The sequence below is a fragment of the Dryas octopetala genome, chromosome 2, assembly GCF_963921425.1.
Source record: "Dryas octopetala chromosome 2, drDryOcto1.1, whole genome shotgun sequence".
Taxonomy (NCBI): domain Eukaryota; kingdom Viridiplantae; phylum Streptophyta; class Magnoliopsida; order Rosales; family Rosaceae; genus Dryas; species Dryas octopetala.
The window spans coordinates 15871757-15898116 of record NC_141367.1 but is presented as its reverse complement, the minus strand read 5'-3'; the positions used below and the strand labels follow the sequence as shown (position 1 = coordinate 15898116).

The 26360-nt window shown below is 35.9% G+C and overlaps 2 protein-coding genes and 1 pseudogene across 3 annotated transcripts; 1 reads left to right on the top strand and 2 right to left on the bottom strand.

The window, feature by feature from the left end:
* Positions 1–331: 331 nt before the first annotated feature.
* On the bottom strand, positions 332–4136 carry LOC147293447 (glutamate receptor 2.8-like). The gene is made up of 5 exons (XM_086233763.1): positions 3839–4136; positions 2431–3650; positions 2037–2349; positions 1493–1899; positions 332–1177 (listed from the first exon to the last, which is right to left on the bottom strand). The coding sequence occupies exons 1-5, from the start codon at positions 4125–4127 to the stop codon at positions 740–742; spliced, it is 2667 nt and encodes an 888-aa protein (XP_086089889.1). The 5' UTR covers positions 4128–4136; the 3' UTR covers positions 332–739.
* Positions 4137–7626: 3490 nt separating this feature from the next.
* On the top strand, positions 7627–13987 carry LOC147293446 (glutamate receptor 2.8-like; annotated as a pseudogene). The gene is made up of 5 exons (XR_015120636.1): positions 7627–7989; positions 9323–10695; positions 11748–12060; positions 12247–12656; positions 13367–13987. The product of XR_015120636.1 is annotated as a glutamate receptor 2.8-like (transcript).
* Positions 13988–14312: 325 nt separating this feature from the next.
* LOC147293445 (polyubiquitin-like) lies at positions 14313–16648 on the bottom strand. Its single transcript, XM_086231569.1, has 2 exons — positions 16542–16648; positions 14313–16071 (listed from the first exon to the last, which is right to left on the bottom strand). Exon 2 carries the CDS (start codon positions 16069–16071, stop codon positions 14470–14472), a length of 1602 nt encoding a protein of 533 aa, XP_086087695.1. The 5' UTR covers positions 16542–16648; the 3' UTR covers positions 14313–14469.
* Positions 16649–26360: the final 9712 nt, after the last annotated feature.

Below are 26360 nucleotides of genomic sequence, written 5' to 3'. Positions count from 1 at the left end.
CCTTAAAAAGCAGAAATTGCATAAATGTGGATATGCATGTGTTCATATATTGAGGTTGATTTTATTTATAAATGATATGACATTATACATTTACAATACAAGTTAAGGATATAGCTTATAAGCTAGGTACATGGAGAGATGAATCACTATGCACTGATTCATTTTGATATGTGTCATCAACATTATTATTGTTCTCCACTGTTTGGCTGAAATCCCTGCTGGATGGTTGATCTGCATATCATTAGCATCAAGTGGAGTGATGCAGTACAATCAGCCAAAGGTTTACAAACGTAAACCTAAAAGAACAAGAAGCCTGGAATCCACCAGGAAATTGAGAGAAAACCTCAACAATTAGTTTGATAAAATATAATAATAGCATAATCCGCTAGCAATTGTAAAAATTGCTTAAGTACGCTTAACGAAACCCTAGGGCGCAAACAACCATATAATTAAGGCCCACGGATAATTACAAACCCAAATAAAATATAAACGAAAATAAATAAAATGTCTAAAAGTTTAAAATGCCGTTTTGAGGCCCTAAACAATCTCGGATGGCCGAAAAAGCCCATACGTCATGGCATAGTGATGAGTTTGATTCGTCTCGCGATTCCCTTCGCAACGATATGCATTAGTACCACGTTCTGAGCCAAACCCTCCGACTAGTAGAAATCATTTCCCCAATTTCTTGGGTTTGCGACGATCAAGCTGTTGCATAAACTTCTCCGCCATCCGTTCTGCATCATGGAGCTCCTATGGCTTGATCAGCAGGTTCATGAGCAGCATCTACAGCATGTACTCTCGATTCTCTTCGCTTCAAATGATGTGAAGTGACATCTTTCTTGTCAAAATGCTTTGCAATTTCAACCACTTTGGACAAAAATGAGCTCTCTGAACTGGTGGAACTTCTCAAAGTAGGCCAATGTGAGCACAGGAAGTGGTACATGTACATCAAAAGCGAAAACATGGAGGCCACACCTGCTATGATGAAGAGGCCTCCAAAGCTGTGCACACCAAGACTTGGACCATCTGAAGAAATTTTTGCACTTTGATCCTCACAGGCTGCAGTTTGGCTTCCAAAGTAGTTGGACTCAATTGAATCCATCTTCTTTTTATCTTGAGTGACATTCAAGATTGCCCTTGACATGTAGGAGACTAGAGGAGACCCTCTTCGGAAGGCCTGATATGTAAGAAAACAAAAGAATTTAATTAGCATGTTGATTGACTATAAAATTGATACATTGCTGCAGAAAAGCTGCACATACTTTTGTCTTATGGACTAATTTATCTAAAAGAATTAAGAGTAATGTTAAAGCTAAGGAACACATTTTCTTATCACATTAATTGACTGCAAGTACGATGCCTTAATTAATAGTTAGCAATAAAAATTGATGTAATAAGTGCACATCAAATCTCACATCATGTGAGCGTTAGCTAATATGCTCCTATTAACATCTTTCAAAGAATAATACAATCAAAGAAAAGAGGAACTCACAAAGCCGAATCCATCAGTTTTGTAAGTTGGTCCAACCATGGTGTACTTAGAACAATTCTTTGCAAGGAAAACCTTAAGGTAAGGGATTTCATCAAAAATAGCAGCAACTCCATTTTTGTTTCCTTTGGATAGTGCATTATGATAGTCCTCACTTGTTTCATAAAGCTTCAACTTGGACTCATCAAACTTTAAATTTTCAATCAGAAAGCCTTTAATAAAGGAATTATTTTGATATCCTACATAGTAACCATTCCTTTGGATCTCTTTTATATCAGTAAATGCAGGCTGCAATTTTTGCACTGTTAACATTGAGGCTAAGCTTGCAGTGTAACTTTGTGTCAGGATCAGTACCACAAAAACCCATATAATCAGCACTAATCTTGACCAATTGGTCAGCACTTTCTCCTCTACAGCATTATAAAATTAAGCATTGTCAGTAAACATGCTTCACTTAGCATTTTCACAAGTTCTAATTTGTTATTCTGAAGAAAGAAAACTATATAAAAGCAAACATATGCTTTGCTATGAGGACAAGAGAATTTACTGTGAGCAAAGACAAGGGTTGAAAAGGAAAACCAGAATATCATGCCAAGTTGTTCCTGTGGAGGACCTCTAAACTCGGGGTTCACCCGATGTTCAAGAACCCATATCACAAAACCTGTAAATATGAAGGCTGCCCCAGTTGTCAACCAAAGATCTAAGCTTAGTGGCTTCAAGAAAATCCAAATATTGTTTTTTGCATTATCTTCCAACAAAACTACCATTGACACTCCTGATTCTGAATAAGGCAATGTAAAATCTACATATAATGATCGATTAGCTACAATTGTTGTGTCTCCCACCACAGCATCATATTTCTGCAATTTAAGTGACAAAGTGAAAAGTAAGAGAGGATCATCATGAACTTATGGGCTAATTAATTTGAAACTACCACTTACCTGAAGTGTGATTTGGTAAAGAAGATTATCATAAGTCCCATTTGTGGGAATAAATTCATGTGGCAGGGGAAATGGTAGTTGAGTTAGTGCAGCAAAGAACACATCTGCAGCGAATCCGGATATGTTATTGTTCTTTTCCACTTTTAGGAATTCATAGAAACCTTGTTTCAATGGAACTCCAATCCTCAATTTTTTTATTGCAGGCTGGTCTGTAGTATCCCCTGGCCAGATTGGCTGCTTGAGTTTGTTCTTAAAATCTGATTTTGCTGCTTGATAATCACTACTGCCATTCAGGTCTCGCGAAAGTCTTTTTTGTGGGTTAACCGAATACCCAATAATCCTTTCTTTTTCCCCTATCACATTGAATATCTCAAAGATTGAAGGCTCTAACTGTCCCTTGACCAAACTGAAATTCCCACTTAGGCTTTGAAATTTTGAACTCAGGATTGCCTCAAGCAGATTCTTACCCATGTCACTGGTTCCCAAGCTTGAAAGATTGACTCTACTTGCAGCCTTCTCCGCTGCCAAAGCCAATGCCCAAATCGTATCATATGCCCACAATCCAAAGAGGTTTATGCCAGTATTATATGTCCATCTTAACTTGAAGTCTTCAAGATCTTTTGACATTGGTAGATATGGCCTTACTCCCAATACACCTTGCATTGAATCCATGGCTTTCGAACCCACAGGATCTAACAAATTCGATAACCCTTCTGTAACAATCCATGCATACCCTTCACTCATCATTCCTGCCTTATTTGTTAGTACAAAGAATTTTGACCCAAAGGAAGCAGTCATATGCACTAGAAATATTCTTGTTGGCATTGATTTCAACTTTTCAAGCTCCTTTAGAATATCAGAATCATTAGAAGATGGGGGAATGACACTTCTGTAAGGTACTCGAGCATCAACCTCTTGGAAAGCATCTATCAAGTATGGAATTAAACCATTGCCATAATCTGTGTCTTCATAGATGAGAACAACTTCCAACCAACTATAAGCTCCAATGATGGCGGCTATGGCTTGCACTTGAGCAGAGTCATCAAAGGCTGTCCGAATGAAAAATGGGCTGTGGGATGGAGAAAGAGATGGACTTGTGGCAGAAAAGGAAATGATGGGAACTTGAGCCTCTCTGCCAAGCTCTATCACAAACTTTGCTTCTGCTGAACTTTGAGGACCGATAATGGCGTGCACTTTCTCTTTCTTTATCATACGAAACGCTGCATATTCAATAGAGTGGTGAATGATTTCAATTACGAGAAAGAACAATATACAAGGGAATGAATTCAATTAGATAAAATGTTGATACAAAGAGAGTTTCGTAATGCCTAAGTTACCACCACATTTTAGCACTCTGATTCAAACATTCACCAAAAATATAAGGCAGATCAAAAGATGTGTGTTTTACCTTCAAATGCTGCGAAAACAACATCATCTTTCGAATCCCGGGTGTGAAGAGCAAGCTTTGTTCGATAATGAGCATTCTTAGCATAAAAATCTGAGTGCGCCATGGTCATACAGCTCTTTGCCATTGCTCCAATTGAGGAATTTAGATTAAGTACTACCCCAACTGGTACTCGTATAACCTCCTTCGTAATTGAAGGCTCAAACTCAGCAAGGATGAACAAGAAAATGAAGGAGTAAGAGAGAAGGTGCTTCGGGTTTGCCATTGTCAAGTCTGCTAGGATTGGTCTCATGTGTTCTCACATATATATTTGAATTACTTAAATTTCTGCTTTTTTTTTCTTTTCTTTTCTTTTTTCTGTTAGCAAGCATGATATCGACCTTTCGTATTCCAAGCTCATCTTCAACAGCTGCAAGCATTAATTCTACACACAATATGGGCCCCGCTCTGCGAACAAGACAGAATACCCTTTTCCTTGCAACTGCAAGTTTCTAAGATACAAACCAAAAGAAGAAATTTTTCACATCAGTTTGGATTGCCAACATCAATCAACACTAACACCATCAAGGCATCAAGTCTATGTTGCCTGCGTCTTTGTTTAGAAATTGTTGGAGATATTACTAAATTTTTGCAAACATCAAAATAGAATAATGATAATGATAAGTTAACGGAAATTTTCACATAAGCATCCAAGTTGTAAGGACTTGGTGCAGGCCCAGATATTATACGGTGATACATGATACTCATCGTATACAAGAATATCCTTATATGGCGACACATGGTATCATCTAATTTATGTATGAAGACGTTCTAATGAAGGATGAGTATTATTTATAATATATAGAGATGTTTTAATATAGAATGAGCATAATCAGTGGCAGACCCAAAAATTAATATATGCATTAAATGATAAGTTGAATTTGAAGATCACTTTTGGTCTTCATTTGCTGCTACCGTAATATGAATATGAAGGAAGACAAATACATGGTTGTCTTCATAACTATTGGGATTGGCCTATAGTGTGCATTTCAGTAAACATCAAAAGCATCAAGCAAGCATCAAAGAAGTAACGTGAGAGCTTCTGAGTGCTGAGAGAAACAAATCAAGAATGCAATACTCTTGCCTATAAATCAAGATCTAGTTCCAGAAGAAGGGGCGTGCAGTGCTACGTATGTAAAGAATTAGGTCATGTCAAACGATATTGTCCTTTGCGTAAAAGAAATGATGATATTGTTTCGAATAGTAATTTTGTTGGGATTTGATCGGTGCAAACCGAGATTCAAATATAAACACACCACGAAACAAACAGAATCTAGCAGAATAAATAAACCAGGAAAAAAAATAGTGTACACGAGATTAACGTGGTTTGGTAAATTTCCGTCTATATCCACCAGAGATATTTGTTTTTCACTATAAGAATACAAATAGTACAAGACACTTGAGTTAAATCACATGAACCCTTGCACACCCACACTCTTGGAATTTCAATTCCTAAGAACTCTTTATCTCACCCAATGCACTCTTGATCTTTTTCTCTTAGCACTCAAAAGCTCTCAAGTTACTAATTCTTTGATGCTTGCTTGAAGCTTTTGATGCTTACTGGAATGCAGACATCCTATACTCTATTAATTTATAGGCCATTCCCAATAGGTATGAAGACGACCATGCATATTGTATTCCTTCCTGTTCCTATTTCTATTTCGGTAGCAGCAAATGAAGGCCAAAAGTGATCTTCAAATTCAACCTATCATTTAATGCATATGGGTAACATAGCAATTAACTTGCTGTAAAAACATATGCTAGCTCTTGCAATACAAAGTCAAAACTTGATGCATCTTTTTTACCTTGTGGGTCCACTAATAGTGCATGAGATTTGAACCAATCTCAACTTACAGTATCCTGATCACTAAGTGAAACAATGACCTAGCTGTGAGAATGTGAATTGTTGTTCTTGAAAAATTATAACTTTGCATATTAGATTATAAGAGTATGGACGGCTATTTTTTTTTATTGCCAATTAGTTTTTGGACGGATACCTAGATTTTTTTATGGTATATATCAGAGCATATTCACCCACGTGTGTTAGGCCAAGTTGTTACACGTGCTCCACATAATCACCCACTATGAGTATGAGTTGTAAGTCCATATGTTTGGCTTGAGTGACATCACACGTACGAGAGCGTGTGAGATCAATGTGAAGTGTTGTCTCATATTGAAAAATTAAAACTTTATATAGTAACTTATAAGGGTCATTGACTATTCTTCTTTTTGCCAATTAACTTAGAATAAATGCCTAATTAAATTAAATTGCTTCACTAGCGCAGCTAGCTTTGGAAAATTCATGCATGCATGAATGCTGGGCCAGAGTTATTAATGGAAAAGATGTCCTCATCTGCGTCATCGTCCTCCAAACTACTATGGGAAGTGTTTTGTACGTCACCATTCAAGACTACAGCTTACAAGCGGCTCATAGCCTTGTTGTCAAGTGTTAGGTGCATCCATAATTCCAGACACCATTAAGGAGTAGAGCAATAGTAGAGTGTACTATTCTGAGTCCATAGGGTGTACTATTCTGAGCCCAGCAATTGTAGGGACTTTTCTCATAAAATGCATCCAAAACACCATTAATGAGTCAAGCAAGTGGAATGTGTAAACCATATACAAATACTTTGAATCTAGCTTAGCTCTGCCTTGTGCAACTGTCTCAGAATAGTAGAGTGTACTATTCTGAGTCCATAGGGTGTACTATTCTGAGCCCAGCAATTGTAGGGACTTTTATCATAAAATGCATCCAAAACACCATTAATGAGTCAAGCAAGTGGAATGTGTAAACCATGTACAAATACTTTGAATCTAGCTTAGTCTGCCTTGTGCAACTGTCTCAGAATAGTAGAGTGTACTATTCTGAGTCCAAAGGGTGTACTATTCTGAGCCCAGCAATTGTAGGGACTTTTATCATAAAATGCATCCAAAACACCATTAATGAGTCAAGCAAGTGGAATGTGTAAACCATATACAAATACTTTGAATCTAGCTTAGCTCTGCCTTGTGCAACTGTCTAGATAGATTTTTCTCACAAACTACATTACCCTTCACAGAAATATATATATATTTTTTTTTTTTCGGTCAAGTCCTTCACAGAAATATTGATTTGACTTGACTAACAATTTAAAAATTAAAATACATATAGATCACCATCAAGCTAGGCATGCACATATATTCAATAAGCCTATATATTATATATGTTTTATATCATCATCTGACCCAATGTCTAATGAATGAGATAAACACAATTATTACATATATATCCGGTTAACTTTCATATGATTGATGAAGATATATACATGCATGCATGCATGGCCGGCATCCATCAAAAGTGATATTATATGTGCATGCAACTCCATATGTATATAATGTTTTCTTACTCACGAAGTTAATGATGTCTGATTTCAATCTAAGACTAGTTTACTTGGCCAACCCGTGAGCCAGTGGCAGATTTCCGTACGAAGGTGGTAATATTGAATAATACCGATCTAAATACCGATCTACGAAGAAGCAGTGAAACTTCAGAATTATACATTTGTTCTCTTCTCTTGCTTACTTTTCTCCTTCTTGGAATATATGCTCGATCGTTTGTCAATATATCATTGAAATTTATTCTGCACAAGTGGCCCACGCGCCAATTAATGGTTACACGTACATTGACCAACTTGCATTGCCAATTTAAGCAAGAGAGGCCATTAATTAATGGTTACCAATTAATCACATCATATAAGAACAACAAAGACAAGTCATATTAAACACATGAATTAATTAATTAAACATAGCATTCGAGCCTTGCTTCCTTATTCTCATTGGAGCTTCTATGGCGAACAAGATTCACCTCATCATATTTTTCATTTTATATTCCTTAGATCTCAGCCTCTACTGTGAACCCTTAACTGTCGGCGAAAATGGAACAATGCCAATCATGTCGAAGCAAATGGTATGCGTGGGAGTAATTCTGGACTTGGATTCTCCAGTTGGGAAGATGGCTCAAAGCTACATATCTAAGGCACTCTCCGATTTCTATGCTACAAATGCTAACTATCAAACAAAGCTCAATCTTACTGTGAAGGACGCTCAGAATGATGTTGTGGCTGCAGCATCAGCAGGTATAAATATTAATTAATTACCACTTTCTGAAGCCTGAAGTTTAATCAATTTTTCATAATTTTAGCTGTTAATCATCCAATTCTACTCATAAAAAACGATTAATTCCATACAATTTTAATTTTACTCATCTAAAATGATTTTTCTTTAGAATGTTTGTGAACTTGTTAAAATGTTCAACCTTTCAGTACTTTACTCTGTGAAACCATGCATAATTGTGCTTCCAAAAGGCAGAAGAGGTTTTTAGTGGAAAAGCTGAACATTTCGTTGCCAATTCTCAAGGGCATTGATCCATGACTATCGCCGAAACCCATTAGGGACGAGAATCATTTCTTTGGAGATTTGTGACCCGTTTGGCACTGCTTCTTGGTAGCGCTTTTACTTAGTAACGTTTTTACTGGAATCGTTTTTACTTAGTAGCGTTTTTACTGGAAGCGCTTTATGTTAAGAAGTACAAACATATTTTTATAAAAATTTTAAGTGGTTCATGCAAAAGCTCTTGGAAGTGCTTCCTCACACCTCTCAAAAAATTCTTAAAAATGCTTTTATAACTCAAAAGTACTTTTTTTTTTTTTTAAACGCTACTAAAAGCGCTTCCACTAATCTGAAAGCGCTTTTGACAACTCTAAAAACAATGTCAAATGGGCCCTTGGTACAATATATATCTTTGTACAACCAAGGAATATATTAAGTTAATTTAATTTATAGTCGTTAAAACAACATGGCAAATCATTCCCATTACTGACCAATTTTTTTAGTCATGAAAGTTATTGTCTCTAAAAGGGTCCCTTGTTGTAGCTAGCTATATGCGCATATGTGTACTTCTTTCTTAATTTTTAGGCTTAATCTCACTTTTGGTCCATTTAGTTTGAGTCAAGTTCTACTTTGATCCATGCAATTTCAATTGTTCTACTTTTGATCTTGTAATTTACAAATCGTTACAACTCACGGACACTTTAACATTTTCGTCTATTAATTCGTTAAATATATCATTGAATTGATAATGATTTGTAAAGTACACGACTAAAATTATAACAGTTTATAAAATATATGACTAAAAGCGCTACGAATTTAACGGTTTAATGAACGAAAATACTAACATGTTCGTAAATTGCAACGGTTTGTAAAGTATAAAAAAAAAAATTAGAACAATTGAAACTATAAAGACCAAATTAAAACTTAATCCAAAATACATAGACCAAAAGTGAAATTTGGCCTAATTTTTAATCCCTTGAAACAATCAATGTGGGAATATTATTTCCCAATTATTGTTAGTCGATCTATATTAATTATATCCAGTTTATGCATCATTTGATTCATTTGTATGATTTGCAGCTTTAGATTTGATGAAGAATGAAAGAGTGCAAGCTATTATAGGGCCCCAATCATCAAGCCAAGCTAAGTTTTTGATAAATCTTGGAGAGAAAGCTCAAATTCCCATTATTTCATTTTCAGCAACAAGCCCCTCCCTATCCCAAACCCAAAGCCAATTTTTCGTTCGAACATCTCTAAATGACTCGTCTCAAGTACAAGCCATCAAGTGCATTGTCAAAGCATATGGATGGCACGAAGTCGTCCTAATCTACGAAGACACAGAATACGGCAATGGTTTGATTCCCTACATCACGGATGCCTTTCAACAAATCGATACGAAGGTCCCTTACAGAAGTGTCATTTCCCCATCATCCAATCCCTTCCAAATTTTGAAAGAGCTTAACAAGTTAATGGCAATGGAGACAAGGGTGTTCTTGGTGCACATGAATGCTTCCCGTGGGGCCCAACTCTTTGGGCTTGCAAAAGAGGCTGGTATGATGAGTAAAGGGTCTGCATGGATCATAACTTCTGGATTATCAACTTTATTACATCCAGAGGGAAATGTCATTGATCCAATGGAGGGTGTGGTTGGTGTAAGGCCCTATGTACCAAAATCAAAAGCTCTTGATGATTTCAAAATGAGATGGAAAATGAGTACCCCTGAGATAAACCTATTTGGGTTATGGGCATATGATACAGTCTGGGCATTAGCTGAGGCTGTAGAATCAGTTGGACAGGTGAATTCTAGTGCTCTACAGCAGCAAAAGATTAATACAGGTGGTCATGAACTCTTAGGCCTAAGTGTCTCAAATTCTGGTTCAAGTCTTGTCAAAGCATTGCAAGGTAGCAAATTTGAAGGCCTAAGTGGGGAATTCAAGTTGATTGGTGGACAATTGCAACCTGCAGCCTTTGAAATAATCAATGTGTTAAGAAATAAGGGTGAGACAGTGATTGGATATTGGACCCCCAACAAAAAAACATTTGATAATTTAGTGAAATCTGGTAAATTATCAGCAAACTCGTCAACTTCTAATTTCAGAATTGTTGATAAAAATCATGATGAATCCTTTATCATTAGAAAAGAACCGCCGATCAGATGGCCTGGAAGAACAAGTACTGCACCAAGGGGTTGGGTTGTGCCTGTTACAGCTGACAACAAGTTCAGGGTTGGGGTACCTGTGACATATGATGAGTTTAATGAATTTATGAAAATAGAGTGGGATCATCATACCAATAAGTCTAAGAGCTTCTCAGGGTTCTCTTACGATGTCTTCATTGCTGCCAAAAAGAGAATGCCATTTGATGTTCCCTGTAAGTTTATTCCATTCAGGAATGGTTCATCAAGAGAGCCTGCTGGGACTTATGATGAGCTTCTTTTGCAGATTGAGAAGAATGTAAGTGTGTTTAATTAATTAATTAATCTTTTCTCTGATCCATCTCTTTTATTTTATTTTTATTTTACTTTAACTTCATTCTTTATATATATATATATATATATATATATATATATATACAAAAATGCTCTAAAACTAACTAGTTAGTAAGTTAATACAAATCTAACCACCATGTTGGGTCCACTGTACAATGTAATCTCAAAATCCGAACCATTTATTTTTTAGGCCATACTTCAAAGATCATTCCTGTAAAAAATCTCCAAAATCATAAGTCATTTAGCTATTTGATTATAATAACAACTATTTCTATGCTTTTATCAAAAATACTGATCGTCTATTTATTTGATCTTAATTAGATGACTACATGATTTTCGATTTAGTTGATTTTTTACAATGATGATCTTTGAAGTAGTGCCTAAATAATTGATGGTTTGGATTATGAGATTAGTTATGTGGTGGGCCCAAAAGCATGGTTAGCTTCGTATTAACTTGCTAACTGGTTAGCTTTAAAGCATTTCTCTATATATATATGTTGGATAGATATGTGGCATTATATTTTTGACACAATTTTTACATAAGTTTTTTATGGGGCCCACCTCATATAGGATTTCAACGATCCGAACCGTCTATTTTTTAGGTCTCTATTAAAGAATCATTCTTGCAAAAAATTAATAAATCGAAAACTATTTACCTACAAAGATTAAATTGTCAACAAAATAAACACTTGAAATGTTTACTATTTAATCTTTGTAGGAAAATAGTTTTCGATTTATCTAATTTTTTTTTGCAAATAATGATCTTTTAATGAAGCCCTAAAAAATAGATGGTTCGGAATTTCGGATCGTTGAAATCTTATATGGAGTATGTCCCATTAAAAACATAGTGTCAAAACTTGTGTAAAAAATAAAATGTCATGATCCTTCTCCATATATGTTTTATATTAATGAAATTGCAGGTATTTGATGTTGTCAGTAAATATTGGTTAGGATTATGTTAGCTAGGTTCAAGATTCGATTACTTCCAATATATGTAACCAAAAAATGAAACTGCAGGTATTTGATGCTGTGGTGGGAGATACAACAATCATTGCAAATCGGACGGCTTATGTTGATTTTACATTACCTTATTCTGAATCAGGAGTTCGGATGGTGGTGAAAGTTAAAGATGCTGAAAGAAAAAATATGTGGATTTTCTTAAAACCTCTAAGTTGGGATCTTTGGTTGACAACTGGGGTCGCCTTCATCTTCACGGGCGTTGTGGTATGGGTTTTGGAACATCGTCAAAACACAGAGTTTAGGGGTTCACGAAAGCAGCAACTAGGCACAATCCTTTGGTTCTCTTTTTCAACCCTTGTGTTTGCACATAGTGAGTCTCCGGCCTCCACATACTTACTACTTAATTATACAAACTAGTTGAATAAGATTGCATAGTACACATAATATATAGCGAATTAGATGGTAGTTGCAATTAAACTTTTTTGTTTTGATATATTGACAATTAATTAATATTGCAAACTTACATGTATATATATACATATTTCATGATATGTAGAGGAGAAGGTGGTGAACAACTGGACAAGATTTGTGGTGATAATGTGGATTTTTGTGGTACTCATCCTAACACAGAGTTACACTGCGAGCTTAGCCTCAATGTTGACTGTAGAGAGGTTGCAACCAGCAGTTGTTGATGTAAACGAGCTCAGACGAAATGGTGATTATGTTGGATACTACAAAGATTCCTTTGTAAGGGAGCTTTTAACAACCCAGTTAAACTTTGATGAGAAAATGCTAAAGAATTAGACTTCCCCAAAGGAATATCATGAAGCATTGTCCAGTGGAAGCAAAAATGGTGGAGTTGATGCTATCTTAGATGAAATCCCCTATATAAAGCTCTTCATGTCTCAGTATTGCTCAAGATACAGAGTTGTTGGACCAACCTACAAAACTGACGGATTTGGTTTTGTGAGTCTCTCTCTTTGGATATGCATGCATGAATGAAATTTTTTATTTTGGGAAACATAGAATCAATATATAAATAATTAACATTCTCATGTAGAATATCATATATATATTTATGTGCATGTTCACTTTTAGTCGCGCACACTCAAGCACACAGATGGATAAGTACTTGCACTGTGAATCTATGATACTCTAAATCGTATACGTCGGTAATCCGTTGGGTAGATGATCTAAGGTACTTAATCAATGTCTAGGACTCCAAAAGTCAATTTCATAAAAACCTTGGGTCATTACACATGCACTTCATGGAAACTATATATGCACTTGATTTCATAAATTAAGTACATATATATATATATATGTGTGTGTTAGCTTGTGTTATTTGAGTGGGGAACTCATACTTATTTTTATTGTACGTTCTGATATTTTGTTTATGTTGAAAACTACATCATTTTAGGATTCTTTTTAATTTATATCATTCCAAAATAATCCCTAAATGCTTAGATTATGATCAATTAATTAAACACATTAAACATTTGAAACTCTATGTCAGATTTGTTTTTGTGTTGATATTGTGCTTATGTTTGCTTGTGTGAATTTTTTTACTACTAATCATTTGAAATCCTACATTGTTATGGTGCTGATATATCATTCTTAGGGCCAATTACATTTATAATAAACATGAGGAATTTTATTTTCTTTTTCTATTTCAGGCCTTCCGACTAGGGTCCCCTATTGTTGCTCACATGTCGAGGGCAATCTTGAATGTGACTCAAGATTATGAGGAAATGGAAAAACTGCAGCGCAAGTATTTTCTACACGAAACCAAATGTCAAGACTCAAGTTCCACATTCCCTTCAGAAAGTCCAAGTCTAAGCGTGTACAGCTTTGGAGGCCTCTTCATCATCACAGCAGCAGTTTCAGTTTCTTCATGCTTGATATATATCCTTCATTTCCTCTACAAACACTGGCCTGCTTTGAATTCCATCCATCCAGAGGCATCTCTCTTGTCCAAAATGGAAAGAATGGCAAAGCATTTCGACCGAAAAGATGGCGGCTATGTGCTTGGTTTTGAGCAATCCCAAGCAACTCATGGGAATGCTTCTCCAATGACAAATGCTAGAGGAGATGAATTGCTTCACATGATGGTGGGGACAACTTGCTGACTGAGCCATGCAAAGTCTTTCAACCAAGCTAGGATTATATATAGATAAGAAGATGAAGTGCATTTTTATTCTGTGGATTTAATTTGGGTGATTCTTAATTGCCATAATTTCACTTTTGTTCCCAAGAATGAAATATCTCTATGATGAATCTTCTCAAAAATTTCTCTATGATGAAGCATGTAATCAATCGGGCTCAAACATAAAATGAGCACAACATTCTGATCGATATTATTAATCCATTTTGCCATATCCAAGGACCAAGGTAAATAATTACTTGAATTTTGTTAATCAAATTTCACACAAAAAAATCAATCTACAACTAATTTTCACTTACTACAGAATCTAGCGTGCTTTTCAGTTTAACTATGAATCAAAACCAATATCGTAAAGCTCAAAGTAAAACAAATAACATGACAGATGTGAGATAATGCATACATAGACGTATAGATATATTATGAATAAACATACAAAATGCAAATGGAAACAGAGCATATGCATTAAAAGCATTTTTATTCATCAACTAAAGAGTAACAAGAAGAATCGTCCATAAAAATAGAACAAAAACAAACTGAATATTAAATATAAAAACAGTTACACTATCTGCTGAAACCGGGACAAATGGCACCACAACCACAAGCATCACGAAAAGTTCAGAACCCACCACGAAGGCGAAGGACAAGGTGGAGGGTGGACTCCTTCTGAATGTTGTAATCCGCAAGAGTCCTCCCATCCTCCAGCTGCTTACCAGCAAAGATGAGCCTCTGCTGGTCCGGAGGAATGCCCTCCTTGTCCTGAATCTTGGCTTTCACATTATCAATCGTATCAGAACTCTCAACCTCCAAAGTTATGGTCTTTCCAGTCAGGGTCTTCACAAAGATCTGCATCCCACCACGCAGACGGAGCACCAAGTGCAGAGTCGACTCTTTTTGAATGTTGTAATCCGCGAGGGTCCTTCCGTCCTCCAGCTGCTTACCAGCAAAGATGAGCCTCTGCTGGTCCGGAGGAATGCCCTCCTTGTCCTGAATCTTGGCTTTCACATTATCAATCGTATCAGAACTCTCAACCTCCAAAGTTATGGTCTTTCCAGTCAGGGTCTTCACAAAGATCTGCATCCCACCACGCAGACGGAGCACCAAGTGCAGAGTCGACTCTTTTTGAATGTTGTAATCCGCAAGAGTCCTCCCATCCTCCAGCTGCTTACCAGCAAAGATGAGCCTCTGCTGGTCCGGAGGAATGCCCTCCTTGTCCTGAATCTTGGCTTTCACATTATCAATCGTATCAGAACTCTCAACCTCCAAAGTTATGGTCTTCCCAGTCAGCGTCTTCACAAAGATCTGCATCCCACCACGCAGACGGAGCACCAAGTGCAGAGTCGACTCTTTTTGAATGTTGTAATCCGCGAGGGTCCGTCCATCCTCCAGCTGCTTACCAGCAAAGATCAACCTCTGCTGATCCGGGGGAATGCCCTCCTTGTCCTGGATCTTGGCCTTGACATTATCAATGGTGTCCGAGCTTTCCACCTCCAAAGTTATGGTTTTCCCAGTGAGGGTCTTAACAAAGATCTGCATGCCACCACGCAGACGCAGCACCAAGTGTAAAGTCGACTCCTTTTGAATGTTGTAGTCAGCAAGGGTGCGACCATCCTCAAGCTGCTTACCGGCGAAGATGAGCCTCTGCTGGTCTGGAGGAATGCCCTCCTTGTCCTGGATCTTGGCCTTGACATTATCAATGGTGTCCGAGCTCTCAACCTCCAAGGTGATTGTCTTTCCAGTAAGGGTCTTGACGAAGATTTGCATGCCACCAGGAAGTCGGGGCACCTGGTGGAGAGTGGACTCCTTTCGGATGTTGTAATCCGCAAGGGTCCGTCCATCCTCCAGCTGCTTACCAGCAAAGATCAACCTCTGCTGGTCCGGGGGAATGCCCTCCTTGTCCTGGATCTTGGCCTTGACATTATCAATGGTGTCCGAGCTTTCCACCTCCAAAATTATGGTTTTCCCAGTGAGGGTCTTAACAAAGATCTGCATGCGACCATGCAGACGCAGCACCAAGTGCAAAGTCGACTCCTTTTGAATGTTGTAGTCAGCAAGGGTGCGGCCGTCCTCAAGCTGCTTTCCAGCGAAGATCAGCCTCTGCTGGTCAGGGGGAATGCCCTCCTTGTCTTGGATCTTCGCTTTGACATTGTCAATAGTGTCAGAGCTTTCAATCTCGAGGGTGATAGTCTTTCCTGTAAGGGTTTTCACAAAGATCTGCATCTGTTCAAGCAAAGAGACAAGACCCTAAATTAAAATTTCTACCCAATAAATTTCAGGATCTAAAACTGAACAAAGAACTGGTCTTAATCCACTTAAAACAAACTAATCCAAATTTGACTGTAGTGATTCTTGGAATTCATTCAAACAAACTGCATCGCGAAGTATATGATTAAATGGAACAAAATTAAACAAATTATTCAAAGAATTCCACACATTAGATCTAAAACAAAACCAATTACCCAAATCTTGGCATCAAATTGGCTGTGGCGTTTCATGGAATTCACACAAACAAAATTGAATCTCGAAGAGCAATTGATGAAACAGGAGACAAAATTAAACAATTTAATCAAAGAAAATTCGAAGAAATCTAGAAGATTCTAAACAATTTCATACAGATCTTAATTGTTAAAATTGCAATAGAATAACAATTCCATCCACAAATAATAAAAATAAAAAACAATAGTACGAACCTTGAAAGTGGGAGAAAAGTTGTTCGACGAGCTTCGACTAAATGCTTCTTTGTGTGCTTTCAATCTGAATTGGGAACGATATGAAAGGGTTTGGGGTGGGATGGGCTTCTTTTATACGAGCAATTGCCGACTTAATCATGGAAACATTATGAGACCTATTCGAATGAAAGTGCGCCACGTGTTCTCATTAATTGGCTTTCCCTGCCATGCACGCCAAGTTTTCTGTTTGACCCATGTATGCCCGCCAAGTTTAGGAATCTAATAGGATATGTATTAGTAATTTCAAAAAATAAATTTTAGCAAAGGATATTAGCAAATTTAACCTATTAACCCAGCTGTCATCTCTATTGCTTTTATAATCCTTCATCCTAAATATTATTTTTTGTATGTAATGTCTAAAATATTATTAAGGGAAACTTTTTCAACAAAGACATGTATTTGGGGTCAATTCTATTTTAGGACACATGTTTGTATTTGTGTTAGGATAGAATACATATTTGGGGTTTGTGTTATTGTAAGATAATCCATCAACTCTGTTAAAAATTTCATTAAAAATAGACCACGTGTGACCTATTTTTAGGGAATTAAATTGACAATTCACCTATATATTTTTAAAAAGGCCAACTGACTTTAAATACCAAATTTTAATAATTTTTTAGTTTATGTACCAAAATTTAATAGCATTTTAGTTTGAGTTAATTACATTTACATCTCCTGGATTTTATCTTCTTTTCACATATATCCCTAGGAGTTTCAAAAATTACACATACATCTCTGATGTTTTAAAACTATTGCATATAACCCCCTACAAAAAAAATATAAATAAATAAATAAAAATATATTTGTATTGAGGTTGGACCTTACACCTTGAGTAATCTTATTAGGCCATTTCACCTGTTAGCATGTCTTTTTGCATAATTTCTCGTCATTTTTCGTCTCACTATAGGGGGTTATATGCAACAGTTTTGAAACCTCGGGGGGTGTATGTGTAATTGTTGAAACCTCAGGGGGTGTATGTGATAAAACGATAAACCTCAGGGGGTGTAAGTGTAATTAACTCTTTTAATTTAGATATTAGTCGAAAAGTCAAACAAACTAATAAAGTGAAGGGTACTAGAATTCAGAAAAATTACATCATATGCCACTACGATAAAAAAATTTAAAAAACTCTCAACTGACCACCGGCAATCGCCGTCTGGCCTACCACCTGCCACCTCCGTCCGGCCACCACCGTCCGGCCGACCACAGGCCAGCGGCATCCAACAACAAAAACAATTTGGCATAAAAGGGATTTAAACCCCTCTCATGCAAGAGAAAGAAGCATCTCTTACCACTACACTACTTAATAATTTCAATAAAAGTACTACTTTGACCTATATTTATCCAATATTGTAATACAATTTTTTTAAAAAAAAAATATTAATTCAGTCACAACTCACAAGTTAAACTGTAACTATCTCACAATTTGTTGTGACTATCATGGTAAGTTAAAAGAGACACCTTCCCCAATTACACTAGTTATTATTTTGTATAAAAAATATTGCTTTGACCTCTATTTATACTACATTGTAGTACAATTTTTTCAAAAACATTCAATCAAGTCACAACATAACCGTGACTGTCTCACAGTTTAGTTGTGATTGTTCTGTAGTCACAACTAAATCTGAAGTTGTGACTGTCACAATAAGATAGACCCTAAACTCCAGCATGCGAACTATAGAAAGTACACCTAAACCACCCCCAAAACCCATATAACAAAATTTGAAGTTGTGACTAATATTAAGAAAAAGATAAATTTAACATAAAATACCTAAATGTTTAACATAAAATACCTAAATGTTTAACATAAAATAGAGAAGAGTTTCAGAGTATCCCTACATAACCAGCAAAAATATTTCAAATTTCCAAAGAACAAATTCAGAGTTAAAAGGCTTAAAGCAACCTTGCTTACCAAGACCAGCACTCTTATTTACTACCCATTTTGAGTTTTATTACTTGTTTTACTAAAAAAAAAACTTTGAGTTTGTCCTTGAGCAATGAATTAATTTCAAAAAAGGACAAACCCATGAACAATACATGGAAACCCATAATGAACGTCAATGCAAAAGTATCGATAAACCTATTCTGCCAAAAAATGGGGGAAAAAGGAAACAAAAGCCCAAATGATTCATTGGTTCTAACCTTGTCACTCTCAAAGAAAAAATTACAAAGGTAGCAATGGAGGTTTTTAGTTTTTACCTTTAAGTCTTTAACTAAGAAAATGATACAAATGCACAAGAATAAAAAGGAACTTAAAAAAAATAAATTCATAGTCTAGCATGCAAATGAAAATCATAATTTAGAAGACATTAAAAGAATACACACGTGTCATAAGCAGAAAAGAAGTCACAATGAAAACCGAACATACATGCAAATACAAAGTCGCAATTTGACATCAAAATTCAAAACCTTTGTGGCACTCACTGTAATGCACTAAGTCTTCTTTTGTGTAAAGTAATTGCTTTGAACCTAATTTATATGATATTGTGTATATATTTTTTTTTTTTTAAATAATCAAGGCTTATTCACGCTAATACCCCCTGAAAGTAACTTCGATTTTCAATTTGCCCCTTGAAACTTCATTTCTCCCACTTTACCCACCGAATTTTACAAAATATCATATTCCGTCAAATTCGTTACAAGCTCCGTCAAATAAGCTGACGTGGCAGTTTATTGCCCCTTCCACATAAGGGCCACGTAGGCTTTTTTGATGGACTCATAGACAGACTTAACGAAATATGGTATTTGTAAAGTTTGAGGGGCAACATGGGAGGAATGAAGTTTCAGGGGGTAAATTGAAAATCGAAGTTATTTTCAGGGGACATTAACGCGAATAAGCCAATAGTTAATCCAGTCAGTCACAACTAATTAAATCTAAGTTATGATTGTTCGATAATCACAATTTTATATTTTAATTGTGACTGACTGTTTCACAACAAAATTAAGAGACTCCTTTAAGGTATAACAATTAAGTACTAGTAGGTTACAAGGTCATCAATATATCATGATATCATATGCTAACCCCAATATAAAGACAATATCACTGTACAAATGACAATGCATGTACATAAGCATACAAGTCATATCATTTACTATTTTGTAATTAGCGAATGTGAATTTGGATTGTACACATTTGAACTTCACCTAGTATTGCATATGTATTAGGTCTAATAACTTCAACCTTTCCACAATCTTAGAAAGTTTTCTCTATTTGATGAGGTCTAATGACATAACAATATGCATATGTAATCAACCAAATTTTCATGACATAACATAGGTGTATATGTAATCAATCAAATTGTCATGTAACTCTGAATTATATAAGCAAAAAATATGCAGAAAAATATTGCAACCTCACTAGAATCAACAATAAGAACAAAGAACCTTTTTGCTCATAAAACACCTAATCATGCAAACTTTACTTTCCTTTTGGCATCTGTCATAGTTTTCTCAGCTAATCAACAGAAACTACAAAAAATCAAACTCAATAGAACCAAAATCACTACCAAAACTCATATAACAACCAATTAACAAAATCAGAAGTTGTGACTGAGATCAGAAAATATAAGTTTAACATAAAAGCTCACATAAAAAGGGGATTTGCATTAAACAAATACATTAAATATATACACTCTAAGAAGGAAATTTAACCTGTGACTATCAAGCAGAACAACTTGAAATTCTTCTTTATCTTTCTATATCCCAAACTAAAAAAATGCTGAAAAGATAGAAAAGAATCTATTGCAACAAATCACAAAAAGAAAATATTTAAAATGAAAATCAAAACCAAATCCCTAAAAGCTCGAAGCAAGTTGATCAATTAAAAGTCATAATCAACCAAATTGATGAAGAAAACATATTCAAAATGAAAATCAAAACCAAATCTCTAAAACAGTCGAAGCAATGAGCAACTGATCAAATAAACCAAATTGATGAAGAAATCAGATTCAAAATCAACCAGAAATCAAGAGAACTTATCTCCATAACTAGATCGACGAAAATCACGAAGGGGGTGAGCAAAATCCAAGAACAAATCGCGTGAGATAAAGCTCCAAAGTTAATAGTTCACACAACGATCAAACAGTAATTTTTTAACAATTATTAATTATACTAAACCCAATAAACAGGCCAATGGCAAAATCGGAATATGAAATATGCCCACTAGAAATGGGCTAGGCTGGAAATAAGGTTTGGTATCTAATCTAAAATGTTTTTAAGAAAGTTAGTAGCCAAACTAAGAAAAATAGTCATGTGCTGGTATTCCAAAAAGTTATTAAAATTAGGTAATTAATCCTAATTTTCTCTTTTAAAAACAAATAAAAAAACTAAAAAAGTGAAAAAAAAAAAAAAAAAACCAGCACCCCCTTCCCCTACTAAGCCCCGCCCCACCAGCCCCTCCCCTCATCCTTCCCCTCCACCCAACCTACTCCACCACCCCCCTCTTCCCCACCCAGTCCGCCCCACCACCTCTCTCTCCCCCACCCAGCCCCGTCCCACCCTCATGGGTTTTCGATTTGTGTTCGAAATTCTTAAAAGTATATGTCCCTTAAAAAAATTTCCAGAGACATTTCCCCACCTACTTGACACTCCACCACCTCCCCCTCCCCCACCCAGCCCCGTCCTACCCTCCCGAGTCTTCGATTTGTGTTCGAAATTCTTAAAGTATGTGTCATTTAAAAAAATTTCCAGAGACGTTTCCCCACCTACTTTACACGTATTTTTGTGTTCGAAATTTTCAAAGTACATATCCTTTAAAAAAAGAATTCTTTTTACAAAGACCCAACCACGTTTCCTTACCTACTTGGGTCTTCGTTTTGTGTTCAAAATTCTTTCTTCCTTTCCCCACCTCTCTCTCTCAACCATGTTCAATATATAGCTTGTAGATCGAGTCCGGATCCTCTGTCCCCATTTTACCTGTCCATCCATGTCCCTTGGCTAATATTTTGACACATATCCCACTACTTAACACCAATTAACACCCACTTAACCTCTGTTATCTCTAAATAATTTTTAAAATTGATTTTTTTTGCCTGATTTTTAAAAATTAATTAAATGAAAGCAGCAAACGTGTTTCAATTCACTCCCAACCTTCTTCCTCTTCTAATTGTTTTTTTTTTTTGTCTGAGTCCTTTCCAAAATTCTTCATTGTTCTCCAATGAAAAAGAAAGCTACCAAAAAATTCAAAAAGAAGAAGAAAGCTCTCTCACATACAAATTCGACCTGGCCGTAAGCTGAAAACACTGACAGACCTCATCTGGAAGACACCACTATGGAATTGGACATCTCATGAAAGATTACAAAACAGAAAGAGGCAGAGAATGGCCAAAGATTTCTCACATCGCAAACATCAAAATTAATCAAAGATGATGATTGGGTCCAGCAGGATGATTAATTAAGTTCAGATTTAAAGAAGAAGACAAAATTCTGATTCATCCAGAAAGATGACGAAACGACTTGCAAGAATAGAGAAGTACTGATGATGATGATGGACACTGTCAAGAAGAAGAAAGTTCTCCAAGTGCCTTCCTTCTCACTTTCTTGTAGCTTGCTCATGGATTTGGCGTGGAAAACTATCTTATTTGAAGAATAGTACAAAGAAGATGAAGGGACTCATACCCAAAAAGAACAAAGAAAAAGAAGAGACTTTGGAGTGAAACAAGTTTGATATTATTCTATTTAATTAAGTAGTGGGACATGTGTCAAAATATTGGCTAAAGGACAGGTAAAATGAGGACAATGGAACCACAATACAAGATACTACAAACAATGCAAATCCCTTTTGATTCTTGCCAAAAGAGATCCCTCTTAAGAAGATCTCCTTTTGAAAGTCCCTGCTGCACAGTTGATCTTCATATCATTAGCATCAGGTGGAGCTCCTATATATGGCTTGATCCTGATAGAACCTTGTTCAACCTTTACCCAATTAAGAAGAACACTAGAACCTTTTATTAAGAACAGAGAAAACCTTATACAATTCACGCCTCACTTTTTACAACAGAAAACAGCTTATAAGCTAGTGGCTGAACCACTTATCTCAACAACCCCACTAACTAACTAATTGCAACAATTCAACTAATTACAATTTGACAAGTGGCACAATTGAACCACCTAAACAACCCATTAAAAGTGACCTGGATGATGACTTGGCTGTATAAGTCAGCATCCTAACAATACCCTCCCATCAAAATCAACCTTGTCCTCAAGGTGCAAAATAAAGAAACCGAGCCATAAGGTCATAGTAATGCTCCCAAGTAGCATCTTCTCTGGGATGATGTTGCCATTGGACTAACACCTCAGTAGCTGCAGCATTGTCACATTTAATCATCCTTCTGTCCAAGATGGCTAAGGGAGTATCTTGCAAAATACCATCATATGTGATAGTTGGCAAGGGAATAGTCGGAACCACTGCAGACCCCAAATGTTTCTTAAGACATGAAACATGGAAAACTGGATGTAACTTGGGATTGGAAGGAAGTTGGAGTTTATAAGCCACTGCACCAAGTTTGGAAAGCACCTAAAAAGGTCCATAAAACTTGGGTTGAAGTTTATTAAAAGGGTAGCAAGCCAAGGATTTGTGCTGGTAGGGAACCAAACGCAAATAAACCCAATCACTAACATCAAACACCTTTTCAGTTCGATGTTTGTCAGCTTGTACCTTCATCCAGCACTGCGCAACTTCCAAGTTAGCCTTTAGCTGAGCTAAAACCCTGGTTCTAGCCTGTAAACTTCGATCAACTACATCCAATCTTGTAGTACCAGCTTCATATACAGGAACAGAAGAAGGTGGCTGACCATAAACAATCTCAAAGGGAGCCATTCTTACAGCTAAATGGAAGGCAATATTGTAGCTCCATTCAGCCCAAGGCAGCCATTGTAACCATTGTTTGGGCTGCAAGCTACAGAAACACCTCAAATAAGTCTCAAGACAACGATTTAGCACTTCAGTCTGACCATCTGTTTGAGGGTGATAACCAGAACTCATCCATAAAGCTAAACCCTGGAACTTGAAGAATTCATTCCAAAATGAACTAATAAACACAGGATCCCTGTCACTAACTATGAAAGTGGGCATGCCATGTAGTTTAAAAACCTGATCCACAAAGAGATGGGCTATTGAAATGGCAGTATAGGGATGAGATAAGGGCAAGAAATGTGCATACTTGGAAAAACGATCCACTACCACCTAAATGACAGTTTGACCCTTGCAAGGAGGTAGACCAACAATGAAGTCCATAGAGATATCAGACCAAACTCTAGTGGGAATAGGGAGAGGATGTAATAAACTAGCAGGAGCTAGAGTCTGGTATTAATGTTGTTGACAAATTGAACAATTACACTACAAGAAAAACCTTAATATATATCAGTGATAAACCGATATCTATTTAGGTTTCCAACCGATATATTGAGTGCCGATATCTATTCTCCCATATTACATATCGGTTATACACTGATGTCTATATTATATTAGATATCGTATTTGTTTGATAATCTGATATGATATACCATCATCGTTATCAGATATTAATCATTTCTGATATCTTAAAAACTTCATTCCGATATGTAAGATATTTATGATATCATTAGTAATTTTGAAACCGATATAAAAAATGTATTCAATATCGTCTTGGTACTTAAAATCAGATATAAAATGAGTATAGCATATCAGTTTTGTAATTAAAATTGGATATAAATGGTGTATCACATATCGGTTTGGTACTTAAAATCTGATATAAAAGGTGCATAACATATCGGTTTGTACTTAAAATATGATATAAAAAGTAGATAAAATATCGTTTTTAAATTAAAATCGGATATAAAAGGTGTATAACATATCGATTTTGTACTTGAAATCTGATATAAAAGTATCCTTTACATATCGGTTTTTTGTTTTTTAAATGATGTTAAAACATCATTCCTTATCGTTGCATTTTTACATAATCTGATATGCAATAGGCTTCTGATATGGATAAAAATTAATTGGTAAATATGCATCCACGCAACAATTACTAAGCTTCTAAAGTAATCAAACTTAAATTCTTCCATTCATATAAATGAATCCAACATCCAAACTCAGTAATGAAGTTAACAAAATAAGATTACAAATCCATATAAAAAGATGGATAGCCCTCATCATGTATACCTCAAAATCACTATCCTATCTCCATAACCTTCACAAAATCCATCTCTAGCTAGCTAGATCCTAATTAAACACATGCCAACATGTACAAAAATAATGAAGGCATGACAGTGCAATTCAGCTAGGCCTAAATTCTGCCTATACAAAAGATTTGAATCTGAACTAGCTAGTATATATCTTCATATCTACAACAAAATGCTCAAAAAGGTACCAAAAATATGCATGTTAGTCTAAATAAAATTCATGGAAACATAATCTCCCCATTCAACCCGGACTTCATCTATTTATTCATGTGTGTAACTGCTCCTCTTGTTCTTCAGGTTACTCCACTGAAAACAAGAAAGAAAAGTGCATTAATTAATAAGATGGCAGCAAGGATCCCAAAGTATTGAAAAGTGCATTCAGCAAGGATTCCAAAGGGCATTAAGAAAATATAGGCCAAAAGCATTAATAAGATTGCATCAAGTATTGAATTTAGATGGCTGCACATATATATGATTCAGATGGCTTTCAGATGGCTTACATTTGGGATCCAGACAGAGATAAATCATATAAAACCCAAAAACTTAAGTTGTAAATTTAGAAAGATAAAATAAAACATGGTCAAGAGATACAATGAAATTACATCCAGCTGGCAAAATTAACCAGTATACACCACCACGGGTTTGTGTGGTTCCACCTTTATCAGCATGAACTTGAATCCCTTCCACCTGCAAACTAATCTGTATCATTACCTGCCTTAAATAAATGCAACACTTATCAAATATGAGCAACAAAGACTTACCAATGTCCTCCTATTTCGTTAATAAAATACAATAAAGTGCACCGTAATACTTTTTACCAGTAGCAAATAGGCACCATGCCATGTACAGATTATGATTCTACTGTTATATATATATTATATGTATATATGGAAGAGAATTATTATAGGAAGCAAGTGACCTATTTCGTCACCTGAATTATCAATCACAAAAATTATACTACAAACAGTTCAAGAATACTATTCTAGAGTCAGCCAGGCAATCAATGTAGCATTATGAATTTTAGATGAAAGTAAGAAAGAACAGAGCTGCTTACATGACCACATGTAAGTTTACAAGCAATAGCATGGCTCGCCTCATGAAGAAACACAGTGACAAGCTTAAATGGTCTCAGCAGTATTGTCCTCCACAGCTACAAGAATTGAAGAATAATTTACTATACATGACTTGTAAAAAGCACAACAAGTTATTAATTGAAAGCATACTAGAGCCTAATTTCAAAGTGATTGAAGTTAAGATGGCTCTTTAAAACAATGTATGACCTATGTTGCTGTTTTGGTTTCTACAATCCTAGTTTTTTTTAGCTTCTGCACTAAGGGACTAAATTCTTGTCTGTAGTTTGGACCAGTTTTCTTATCAATTGTTAAGACAAAATTTCAAAATTTCAAAATTTCAAATCAGTTGGGACCCCCTTTGGCTCTGTTTTTACCTACTGGATTTCCACCCAAGCATTATGGCTGGCATTATGGCTGGTCACCTCATTTTTCACTACAACAATGAAGTTAATAGACAACGGTGAAAAACCGTTGTCTATTTACCCAAAATTTCGTCGTCTAGGCGAGTGACATCTATAGCATATTCAGACAACGGTTAAAAACTGTT